Source organism: Limulus polyphemus, unplaced genomic scaffold, assembly GCF_000517525.1.
Source record: "Limulus polyphemus unplaced genomic scaffold, Limulus_polyphemus-2.1.2 Scaffold6474, whole genome shotgun sequence".
In the NCBI taxonomy this organism is placed as follows: Eukaryota; Metazoa; Arthropoda; class Merostomata; order Xiphosura; family Limulidae; genus Limulus; species Limulus polyphemus.
Window position 1 is genome coordinate 16907 of NW_013672084.1, and position 12574 is coordinate 29480.

At 31.4% G+C, this 12574-nt stretch overlaps 1 protein-coding gene across 1 annotated transcript in view; it reads right to left on the reverse strand.

Annotated features, from left to right (window-relative positions):
- Positions 1–3584: 3584 nt before the first annotated feature.
- The window catches only part of LOC106473747 (ELMO domain-containing protein 3-like), a gene marked incomplete at its 5' end in the record, with an annotated part of 25065 nt that continues 16075 nt past the window's right edge, over positions 3585–12574 (reverse strand). The window contains 2 exons of the mRNA XM_022402142.1: positions 3585–3623; positions 5997–6085. Of these exons, the coding sequence (XP_022257850.1) occupies positions 3600–3623; positions 5997–6085 (113 nt within the window). The remainder of the gene's footprint in view (positions 3624–5996; positions 6086–12574) is intronic.

Sequence of the window (12574 nt, forward strand, 5' to 3'; positions counted from 1 at the left end):
TAAAAAATATGCAGCCTATGCGGAGATTACATGGCTCATTAGAATCACTGACATAATAGACACAAAACAGAATAATTGCATTAGAGAAGTCAGATTGTTTTAGATATTGAATTTTTTAACTCACAAATATATTACATAGAAAATGTTAATGCTAGAGATACAAAAAATGGTATGATGTAATTAAATTAGGCTGACATCCTGTATAACAGGAAAGTATAATCTGAGTTTTGTTATTGATATTTACATGAAGACTAGATACAGATGCATAAGAATTAAAATTAATGAACAATTAGACAGCCATGTTACATTATGCAAAAGACATTTACATGCATATAACTCCATATTTAAATTTCCATGACTGGTGGTACAAAATTCTCTGATTTTCTCCTAACCTGTGGGAACCCTGAATAGATGAACTTGTCACTGAAGAATCTTGCAATATTGTAATAAAGATATATTCTGCAAATCAGGGTCAATGAGTTATCTAGGCAGTTTCCAATATTTTTATTTACTTTTAGTGATAATTTGGGCAGTACATAATAGTATACTAAAAATTAAAATGGAGTTCTTATTCAGCTAACTGTTTAAGATACTTAGTTTACTTACAAATGTTCAAGACAAAAAAAGGACAATAAATCAGCATGAAGAATTTATGAAGATTGAATATTGTGAACAAGGTGATGATGGCAATCAATGTTAATATAATTTTTATCAATATGTAAGTGAACATGATCTATGATTCAAAACCTACTGGGAATAATACTCTGATATTATATTTGGTGATTACCACATACAAATAAAAGTCAGGAAATACATGTGGTTTGTCATACAGTGATATTACACTGTAATATTTTATTCATATGTTGTTCGTATGATTATACAAAATGGTTTTAAATTTAGAACTTTGTCCTGAAAAATGAAAAGTAACTGCAGAAGAGAAACTAGGTTATGTTTGTATTACTCACTGATGGAATATTCTCTTTACACTCTCAGTAGTAGAAATGACTGTAAATGTAATGAACAAAAAATATGGAATAAATTATTTCTAATTTAAAAAACAAAATATTGTATGTGAAAAAGTTATAGATGGATTAAATAACTGATCAAACTAAAAAGAAGTTATGATTTATTACAGAAAATAGTTGTATCATATTATAAAAACAACTCTCTTATTTACCTCCCATCCATTATAAACTTTATATGACTAGAGTTTTACCTCAAAAACAATAATTAACAAACTGAGCTACAAAACAAAATCATTTAAAACTGATAGATAAGTATTAGATTTAGCACAACCCATTATGTATTGCAGCATAAAACTCATTCGTTAGTTAAAATTAGTTCATGTATACTAGTAATGTACAAAAGTGTGTTTTATCTAGATTTTTTTATTTAATTCAAAAGAGGTAAAATCTGCACTATTTTATCAATTATTTATGCTTGTTTCAGATATTCTTAAGAAGTTGCACAATGGCTATCTGTGCAAATCCTCTGTAATTTTCAATTTGTAGGCTAGAAGGAAGATGAATAGTCAATGGTACCTGCCATCAACTCTTGTGTCACTCTAATCAAATAGTGGAACTTGACTGTCACTATTATGACTCACCCATGGCCCCAAACTGTGGAGATGTTTTGACAACTGGATATGAGCCGTGGACCCTCAGATTCACAGTCCAGAATACAAACACTAGGATATGCCCAGCACTATTACTTATGCTACATATTAACTTGTTGTATAAGATTGTATGTTTAAACAAAGTACATATGTAGAGTCATTAATAAACATTTTTTACACATTATTTTTAAGGAAACAGTGGTATTTTCTTATTCCAACTATTTTTTACATGAACACACTCGAATGCCTTGATATATCTAAACAACCTTTCTGGTTAAAAGCAAACAGTTTTGTAAGACTTAGTTTTTTATAATTAAGTTTTAGTTCTGACACACATTATGCAGCAAATTTGTCAAATTTTGATCATTCATATCTATGCAACTGTTTGGAACATGATGAGAATGAAACAAAAAGCAATAAAAAATTTAACTATATAAATAAATTAACTATACAGTTACCTTTTTTGAAAATTCTTATTCCTAAATACAGAATCTATCATGTACCTTCTTCGTATAATATCAGCTTTACAGTATTTAGAAAGTTGCTCTATAAATACATACACACATTAGTTATCTATTTATTTTAATATAAAGACTAAATTGCAGTAATACATCAATTGGACTTTATAGCTTTGTTGCTAGCATTGTTTTACAAAGAACAAATAATTTGCACATATAAAAATCATTTTCAAAATATACATAGTATATACAACTACATAGTACACAAACTATACTTGATGTTACTTGAAATGATAACCAAGATAATTTACATAAAAAAAGATGACTATTCTTAAAAAAAAAAGAGTCAAAGGTACAGAAGTTCACAAACTAGTTAACTCCTCATATGCAAATAATATATTTCATTCAAATAATACTGAAATTACCAAAATCTAAAATAAGATTTTTCCTTTGATGAGGAAAAATACAAAAACATTTTTAAAGTATAAACAGAATCAAAAATGTAACTGCCCAGTGTGAAATTAAGCTGCTTAATATTAATAATTTATACCCCAAAAAGGAAAATAACCAGCTTTTTTTAAATACATGTCCTGCACCAAATGTTACTTCTAAATAAGTTTGATATATACTGTAATACACTTTGTGACCAAGAGGTGTCTTGTCACTAACTTTTCATATGGAATGCAACTTCCAGTTCAAAATTTATTACTTGAACAAATTATCTAACATGAGCTTTATAACTCAAGAATTCACACAAATGAAAAAAAAAAAAAATTAAAACATATTAAGTCATAATTATTGATATGAATGAGAAAACAAAATTAAAATTTTAACAGAAAGTAGGGATCATTGATTATTCATAGAATTGCTATAAGAAGTATCCAAAAACAAAATAAATGCTGCAATAAAAGTACACAAACAAGCAAAGTTATACTAGTTGGGTGAATTTTAAAACAATTTTCAGTCCTTAATTTGGTTGACATTGTGATCTGTATAGCTAAATGAAGCAGTCTAAATTTGCCAAACAAAGTAGGGATTGAAAATCATTTTAAAATCCATTCAACTAGTATAACTTTACTTGTTTCTGTACTTTTTAGTGTACCATTTATTTTATTTCAGTTACTTCTTAGAGCAATTCTACAAATAACAAACAACCCTTACTTTCTGTTAAAATTTTAATTTTTTCCCCCTATTTATATATCCATGGAATGGACACATCATCTATAATCTTTCAGTATAGTCATATCCCTAATGGCTATAACTTTTACAAGAATTAAAACCACAATCACAAATTTATAAAATGTAATCTTTACTTTGGCCTACAGATAAGTATATAAAACTGCAAAAGTAGAGATTAAATTTTATAAATTTGTGATTGTGGTTTTAATTCTTGTTTCATTACTTTTTGTAGAAGGTACCCCCTACTTCATTTTAAAATTAATAATTTTTTAATACTCTTGTTTGTGTACTTTCTATGTTATATCTGTAAAAAAGTATACACTTTACCTTTAGAAACTGTCCCATGTCTATCCATTGATATGTAGCGCCATCTGTTGGGTTGAATTGAGTTGAAAAGATATTTAAGTACATGCAAGGTATGTTTACCTTTTATAAAAAATCTGTATATATTTATCAGAATATTAAAAGTGGATACCCACAGACCAGTCAAGTAAACTGGAAAAATGTTTTAGCGATAGTCCGAGCCATATAGGGGATAGCCCATCTGATGTGATCAGGTAGTTAGATATGTAGTAAACAAAAAAGTTTCTGTTTTAGAAAAGTTTGAATTGTTATACCGTCTAGGGGCTAGCCCCGCTGACATGATCAGGTAGGTAGGTAGTAGACCAAAAAATTGCTGTTTTAGAAAATTTTGAATTGTTATACTGGAAATGTTAGTGACCTTTTTAGTGTATTATTCATATATATGCACATAATATATTGTAACCAATACTTTGAATGGTTGGTTTTTTGATCAGGAATTCAATAGGGTGTTTTTTTGGCATATGAATTATATGGAATCCTTGTCAATCCCTACTATTAAGTTCTACAGTACTTAATAATGTATCATGGCATCACCCTAACACTATTACACAGAGTTTGATACCTTTTATCTTATTTTAAAATAATAAAAAGTTTACAAGACTCTAAGTGGCCATAAACTTGGAAAACCTAGAAAATTCAGGGAATTTGAAAAAAACAAATAGGGATGTTTGAAAAAAAAATCAGGGAAAGTTAAAAAATATCCCAAAATCTAAAAAAAATTGTGGGCCCCTTCCTTTTCTTTTAAATCTCAGAACCTGAATATGTACGCAAGCCATACTGCTTGGCTATGTCAATTATTCACGTGTTTTAACATAATCTTGGTCACTCATCCTATTTTATTTGAGGCTAATTATCTAATCTATTATATTCAAAGATATGTTAGATCAAATAATTTTCAAAAATAAAAACGAAAAATTTTATCATGTCCATCAAGTTGGAATGTCTTCCTTTGAACATGTTTTTCTGCAGTATGAAGTATGTATGTTCTGGAGTTTTTATTACACTTTATAGCCAGACTACACACTTATGTGGTGTGTCTTATGTAGAATTATAAGGAAAAGTTGAAATACCAGTGTGAGTCATACAAGCAGGTGTGCAGGTCTGGAGAATCTGGGAATTTTTTTGGAAAGTTAGGGAAACAAAATTGGAAAGAATACGATTACTCTTTGTCCCACACAAGTCCATTCCTCAAGCTTTATCAAATTTTGTTTCTCTAACAGCCATACACATGATTTCTGATGTCCTAAGAATACAGTAATTTTGAAAAACTATATTATTGGAGTAATTATTCTTTTCGATAATACTTTGAAATGATAGGAAAACTTTCTGCGAATGTTTCCATTCAACAATATGCTAGACTATAATTTTCTAACTCTCCACTGATGCCTATAACTACTACTTAAAATCAATTTGTTAAAAATATCAGTTACATGCAGACAGGTATGTAAATAGGTTAAGTAAACTCTACCATGTAATTAGACAATGTTTTTTTTAAATAAAATTTCTAAAATTAGGTTTTATAACACACATAATTTGTTTATGTCAGTAACATGATAACAGGATTAGAAAAATAAACTATGTTCACAGGAAACAGTGAAAACTTCACTTAATGCACAACATAATGTTAACATTTAGACATTTTTGTTAAAGCAGGGCAGATAAAATGTGAGAGCTAAAAATTCTAAGAAATTCTTTAAAAAGTATTTACATTTTCCAGAATAAATTAACCAGCCAGCACTAATGTATGATTTGCTTTCTCAACATATGCTCTATAAACTGAGAACTAATTCAAATATTAATGAGAGGTTTGCTTACTGAAATTTTAAATGTGAGTGCTTTTTGATTTCAGTTTCATTTCAATATATATATATATATATATATATTGGATACACTACATACAAAAAATCACGCAGAAGAAAAGGTACAACTAAAGTTATTGTATAATTATGGGAGTTGTAAAGTATATACTGCCATAAGATTATTTTTACTTAGAAGGTTTTATCCTTTTACACTTTTATAAGTGAAACATAATTCTAGATTAGAGCAAGCTAGAGTCAAGCAATCAATGAAAGGTAATTAGTTATGTGTAATGTGGAAATATAAAGTGCATAAAGAATGATTGTTGGTGAGCAGTGGTAAAAAAGTATGGTGAACCTATATACATGCAAGGTTTCAGGAGTTAAGTCAGTATTTTTTGTGAATACATCAAATTGAACTAGTAATAAATCATATACTGTAAACAGAAACTTACTTGTATCATTTTTAATCATCATATTGTATTTTTCAAAGATGACTGATTTAAGAAACTTGTATAATATGTGAAATTATGCAACAGTAATCTATCTAGGCCCATCTAATAAACCCCCAATATCAGTAAATACCACTCCTGATTTCGTTTCCTCTTGGTCCTGAAACTCCTTCATACTCTGAATAACAGTCTTCACATTCTTCTTCACATAATCTGTTACTGCTGAAGTAACAGTGTAAGCTTAGAATCAAATCAAGTAATAATATTTCACAAAAACGTTTTTACATAGGTAAGAATTCTTGAATGAAAAAATAAATACATATGGTTATCTTTAAACTACTGAATGAGCCAAAATCAAATGGTTTTTACATGGTGTAAAGTAAAAAGCAATTACCATTTAGTTGTAAAAGGACAATATACATGTAACATACATTATTCTTTTACATGAAGTTTAATATTATTATAAACAATCATGGTTTAAATCCGATTTTCTAGCCAAAACATCACTGGTAACATTCAACATAGTATCTCATATTATTAATACATATGGATTCAAAGAAGATCCAACAATACTGATATCTGTTAATTACTCTATATGTAAGATGACCAAATTTCCAAACCAGAAAACTGGGACAGTCCAGCCCTTGTCCCTAATTTCAAAATGGTTATTAGACATTTGAAATAATTTAACTTTTATCTAATTTACTTTAAATTTACTTTTCCACAATATTTCCAAATATATTAACATTGGCATTGTTTTTGAAAGAATTTCAACTACTACAAATGAGTAAAAATAGCCAAATTATACACTCAAGATACCTTTAATTATTCACTTCATCCAATTTATTTTAAAATAGGCTACTTCATAATTTGAATTATTGAAGAATCCATAACATTTTCAAACATACTACTTTTAGGTTATAACATTGCTTTGAAACTTTTTATACATATTTGTGTGAAGAGTGAATGGAATATATAAGTTCTGTTTTTTCACTGAGTACATGACTGTTTATGATGTACGTTTATTATAAGCATTGTCTTAACTGTCTTCACATGCAGAACTGTACAGACCTGGGTTTCTCACCATACACAGATGGAACTTTCAAGAGAGTTTGCAGGAGAGTATGTGTTACAGCTAGCAAATCAAGTAAGTCTATTACATTCATGATTCAATGTGACTAACAGTTTGATGTCTTTATCATAAAAGTGGGATGTTTTGTGTGTCCTGGGAATTTTTCTCTTGACACTGGGACAAACTACCAAAAAACGGGACTGTCCTGGCAAAACAGGGACATCTGATCACCCTATATACTTTGACTAATCATGGTCAAAGTTTGTTGGATGACTATGGATATTTTGAATTACATGTACATATTAACTTTATTGCTTACTGAAATATCTTATGAGCATCTGATCTGAACATGTAGAAATACAATAAACAAAACAATATAGCATAAAAAATATTAACACTCTGTCCAAACTCATTTCTGTTATTGCTTTTATTTTACACATCAATGAGTTGTCATCTTTGCAAATGGTGTCATACTGACTGCAGAAATAAATCATAATGAGCAGTTGTGAGACTAATTATTAATATTCTGACATAGCAACCTAATCAAAAATGAGGACCACAAAAACAAGAGAGATCAAAAGGAAAGATGGTTCTAATTTTTAAAGAATCTTCACCTCCTTCCTTTAGGATATATATTTTCTCACTAAGTTCATATTCTTTTCCTTTCATTTCACTGTTTATGCTTTAGTAATTTTTTCCCAGTTTGTGTTTTTACCTTTCCTGGATAAATCAGTGCTTTTGAATTTATTTTGTGTGTGTGTGTGTTAACTACTTCCATGTTCAGCTAAGTAATTTCTTACTTTTTTGTAGGCAAGACTGCAAAAACTCAAATTCTACTCTGGCTTAGCCCAAAGAAAACATTATTTGGTTTGATTTATTTAGAATTTCACACAAAACTACATGAGGGCTATCTGTGCTAGCTGCCCTTAATTTAGTAGTGATAGGCTAGAGTAGTGGTCGGCAACCTTTTTTGATCGCGGGTCAATTATTTTATTTTTTTTGTTGAAAAATTTAGCATTGTGTTGGGTCAGTGATAATCATATAATTATTAACACCAGTACATGTATTTTATATGTGTATGTTTATTTACATACAAAAATATTAATAGGTCGACCAGTTTGATATTTTTCCCTGAAATTGATCTTAAAATTCTCCGTAGCCGTGACTCTTTCCCATCTTTCCTTTAATATCGTTGTTCTTCTCACATAGCCGAGAAATTTGAACTGAACAATGATTGTGTCCTTACAGGTTGCAATTGTGAAGCCAACTTTTGGCGGGTCATAGGTTGCCGACCACTGGGCTAGAGGGAAGGCAGCAAGTCAACACCACCAACTCTTGGGCTACTCTTTTACCAATGAATAGTGGGATTGACCATCATATTATAACACCCCCACAGCTGAAAGGGCCAGCATGTTCATGATGAGGATTCAAACCCATGACCCTCAGATCACAAGTTGAGCACCTTAACCACCAGGAAAAAAAAAGAAAAGGTTAATCTAATCATATTCAATAATGAACAAAACATAAATTTTCTTCTCTCCATGTATGTTACAAGTTGTACTTTACTTAGCCAGAAAAACTTTTTCACTTACAATTGTTATGGTGTGAATGCCTTTTCCAAGCTGGCAAGGCATGATTGTAATTAATTACACTTTACATAAGACATTAGAATTAGGCTTATTAAAGTTTTAACACTACACCATATCCATTGCCTATGATAGATTCCTCTCAATCCAGTGTGGTTGGAATACTATTATTATTATACACTCTTATAATTCTTGGAAATCCCTACGGGAATGGATAAATAATGGATTATTAAAAATATAATAAGCTAATACTGATGTCTTATGGCATGTGCAATTAATTATAGTTATGCTTCATTAGCTTGGAAAAGGCATTCACACCATAGCAATTGTTGTTTTAATAAATGGCTTACATAAATAGTGTACTGATTACTATTGTGTTTGTGTCACAGCCAGCTTGATGAGCTCTGTAAAGAGTGAAACACGTAGTTAGAAATAGCAAGGTTCCCATAACATGAATCAGACAATTTTCCATGACCAAAAATTAAACCATATGGCCCATAATTACTTTTAAAATTAACTCAGTGTAAAAAGGCTGCATGCTTTACATGCTTTAAAAATTCATTAACATTTAAAATAAGTACAAGTTTTTTTTTATTCAAACAGCCTCTTCATCACTACTTCTTGCCATCCATTCCAACCAGTTTATTTTAAACATAAACATTAAAGTACTAACTATATTCCATCGCCAATTTCATAGAACAGTGACACGTCAAAGATACATACCAACATTCATAGGACAGTTGCAGCTTCATTTCATCAAAATAAGACAAACTAAGATATTCAGCACAATGCACAAGCTAATTCAGATATATATACACAAGTACCACTTATCATGTGCTTTTATATTTATCAGTAAACAAAATTTTTAGCATTATATACAATGTAAAAACCTGCATATCTCCTATAAAAACCTGACAAAAGTATAATAATTTTTTAGTTAATAAAACAATACTGATTTTTTTAGGTAAATACACAAAATAATACTGATTCTTCAGGTAAACACACAAAATACTGACTCTTGAGGTAAACAATACTGATTCTTCAGTTGACATAAAACAATACTGATTCTCACTGTAAAACTCGCATAACAATACAATTTTCACATAAAGGACATAATAAGTCTTTTGCATAGCACCACGTAACTAAAACAATACCATGTAGAAATTAGTTTCCATAACTTCACATATAAGACATGTACTGATAACATATTTCAGGCACATACATGTATATGAGTCACATCTCAAAGGCATCTAAACTTGCTTGTACTTTTGGTGAAGATGTTCTAGACTCTTATCCAGTTCTTCTATTTATTTGTTCTTCTCTGCCACAGTTTTCCAAAAATAATTCAACATGGCTAATAGAATGAAGTCTTGGTTGTTCTCAAGTTATTTGGGTGAGCTCATCACTTCCTTCTTTAGAACGTCTATGCTGCTAACAAGCTTTTCCTTCTTCTTCATTGTTGATTTTATTTTATCTTGAATTATCTTCCTCTTTATCTTTTCTTGTGCTTCATCTTTTTTCTTGTCCTCTAGATACTGGGCATACTTCATGCTACCTGCCCTCGCATTAGTCATAAGAGATTTAGTGATGGGGATTTGACTAATTTCATAACCCGAAGACAATACACTGCCATGCACCAAATGTTGAGCAACAAGTATCTTTTCCTTCATGTTCTCGACCAGCATTTCCTTGTTGACAAAGAAGCCAATTTCTACATCTGCCTGGCCATGAAAAATAGTCAGCAGGAGTCTGATGACTTCCCAGTGAGGAGCAAACTCTGGTCTATCACACAGCATCTCATGAAAGAATATGTCCAGTTAGTCTGATGGTATGGATTCAAAATTCTTGAATTTGTACTTGTCTCTTGGCACTTTCTGCATGAATGATTTGAACTGGGTACTAATGATTTTTCATTGTAAGGTGCTTCACCTCTTAGCATTCAGTAGGATTTGAAGCAATGCATCAAATTTGGTATCCATGTCATTTGAGTGGGTGACCATGTAGTGAAGGTCTAGTGACTTCAACTTTTTGATGATTTGATATTGAAGAGGGCACTTTTCCATTATTTTGGAAGTTGAAGCCACAAAGAACTGCAGACACTCCATACAGAAGTGTAGATCCTACAGTTCACTCACAAATTTGTCCTTCAGAGCCACATTCAAGGATTGTTTTGCTGAAAATCGCACATCAATGGCTTTTGATTCCAGACGTAACTTCTTGTCTTGTACATCTACCTTCAATAACTTGGCAATGGTATCTGCTTTGATGATAAGATGAGATGAGAGATTATAGCTCCTCAGCAAGAAAAGAAACCATTGAGGCAGCAGTCTGGAACTTTTTCAGGGGCAGCTGCAATTGTTTTGCTACTGATGCGAAGAACTGCATTTTGGCTATGAAAAGTACGTTGTCCTTGGCTTCCTTCACAATTAGGAATGAAAAATAGTTAGTGATCTGACTTTTAGGGCATCCCTTGTAGCTGTCAATGAATAATAAAATGTTGTTCCATGCTTCCAAATTGCACACTGCTACTGGCAAGTCCTCCGCCCATCAATGAATACATGACTTCAATGGGAACACTGAGTTGCCAGTTAATTTTACAAAGTCCTCTCTTCTTGCAGGAGTATCATGAAAAATTTGTCAAAGCACTCTGAGTTTCTGCCCAATCTTCCAATCAGTGGCCTCAAGTCCATGTTGAAGACTGCCATGAATGACATGAAGACCACAGCATCCAATGTCAATGAGGTCTGGCATGAAGAGATCAATCTGGTGATCCTCACTGAGATCTGTTAAGAATTTCCAGTTAACACTGGGACCCATCCACCAATACATGCAGCATTCATTTTGGGTCCAAAAGTTTCAGGCCTTCCTTGAATCTGACCATAAAATCACCAGCTGCTGCATGTTCCAAAAACTCTGATCTCTATCTCGCCCGGTTTAGTGTTTCAAAATTGAACCACCAAATTCACCTGTACACTTTGTTGAGGCACTCGTCAAGTGAAGTCACATAACAGTCTGATTTTCTGATTAGGTCTATCAATTGATCTTTGAAGTAAGGTGTAAGGCCAAAGCAAGTAAGGTAAGCACATTTTGCTGCTGCATATGAGCAATGGCACTATCAGGAAACATAGTACTGAACAATTCTGTTTTTCCTTTGCAAGAATTGAACAAATAATGCGACATTATCACTTTTATTGTGCACAGAATTTTCAATTTGAGGACATCAGAACTACTTACAAAGGTCTCAGATGCAGATACGGTGGGATTCTCTCCCCTCTTTTGATCATTACTGGCTGATGATGTTGTCTGTTGGTCACTTGGTGCTTCTGTAGTTTCAGGGGTTTCTATCATGTAATTTTTTATTCCACCTTTGCCTTTCTCTGCTAAAATCTGAACAGCTCTGGCATGCAATCTTCCTTTCATGTGTTTTTTTAGTGCTGAAATGTCCATAATACTAACATCAACATTTTTGGCAGGAGGTGCAGAAAGCTCTTTGGGGTTCATACTTTACATCTTCCACTCAGTCTCTGAACTGTGGCTCAAGTTTCCATTCCAAGTTTAACGTGTAGTGCCATCCAGACATTATGTTTGGAATTCAGACTGTTCTAATACAACCTACTAAACAAATGTTCTTACAAAGATTAATATGCATTTACAGTATTTTGAAAAAAAAAGAAAAAAGAAAAGATAATTCATGCAACACAAAATAGAGAATCAGAAATGTATAATACTCTATCTTGATATAATTCTAGCTCCAACTTGTTACCAATATGTCATAGAGACAGATTTATTTTTCAGTTGAAGCACAATTATTTAATAGAATAGGTGTGGAGATGATCATGGACATCAAAGCAGATATCAGTAAACAACATTCCTAGAGATAAGGTTAACACATAGATACTCATTGGCACAAACACACTATTTTCTAATAATGTTTCTGTATTTAACCTAAAGGCCTGCTACAACACACCAGTAGGCTCAAAATATTGCACCGTTTCTGAAAAAAATTTTCCAGAAATTTTGGTGTTTTTTTTACAAATTCCATGAGTTCCCAAG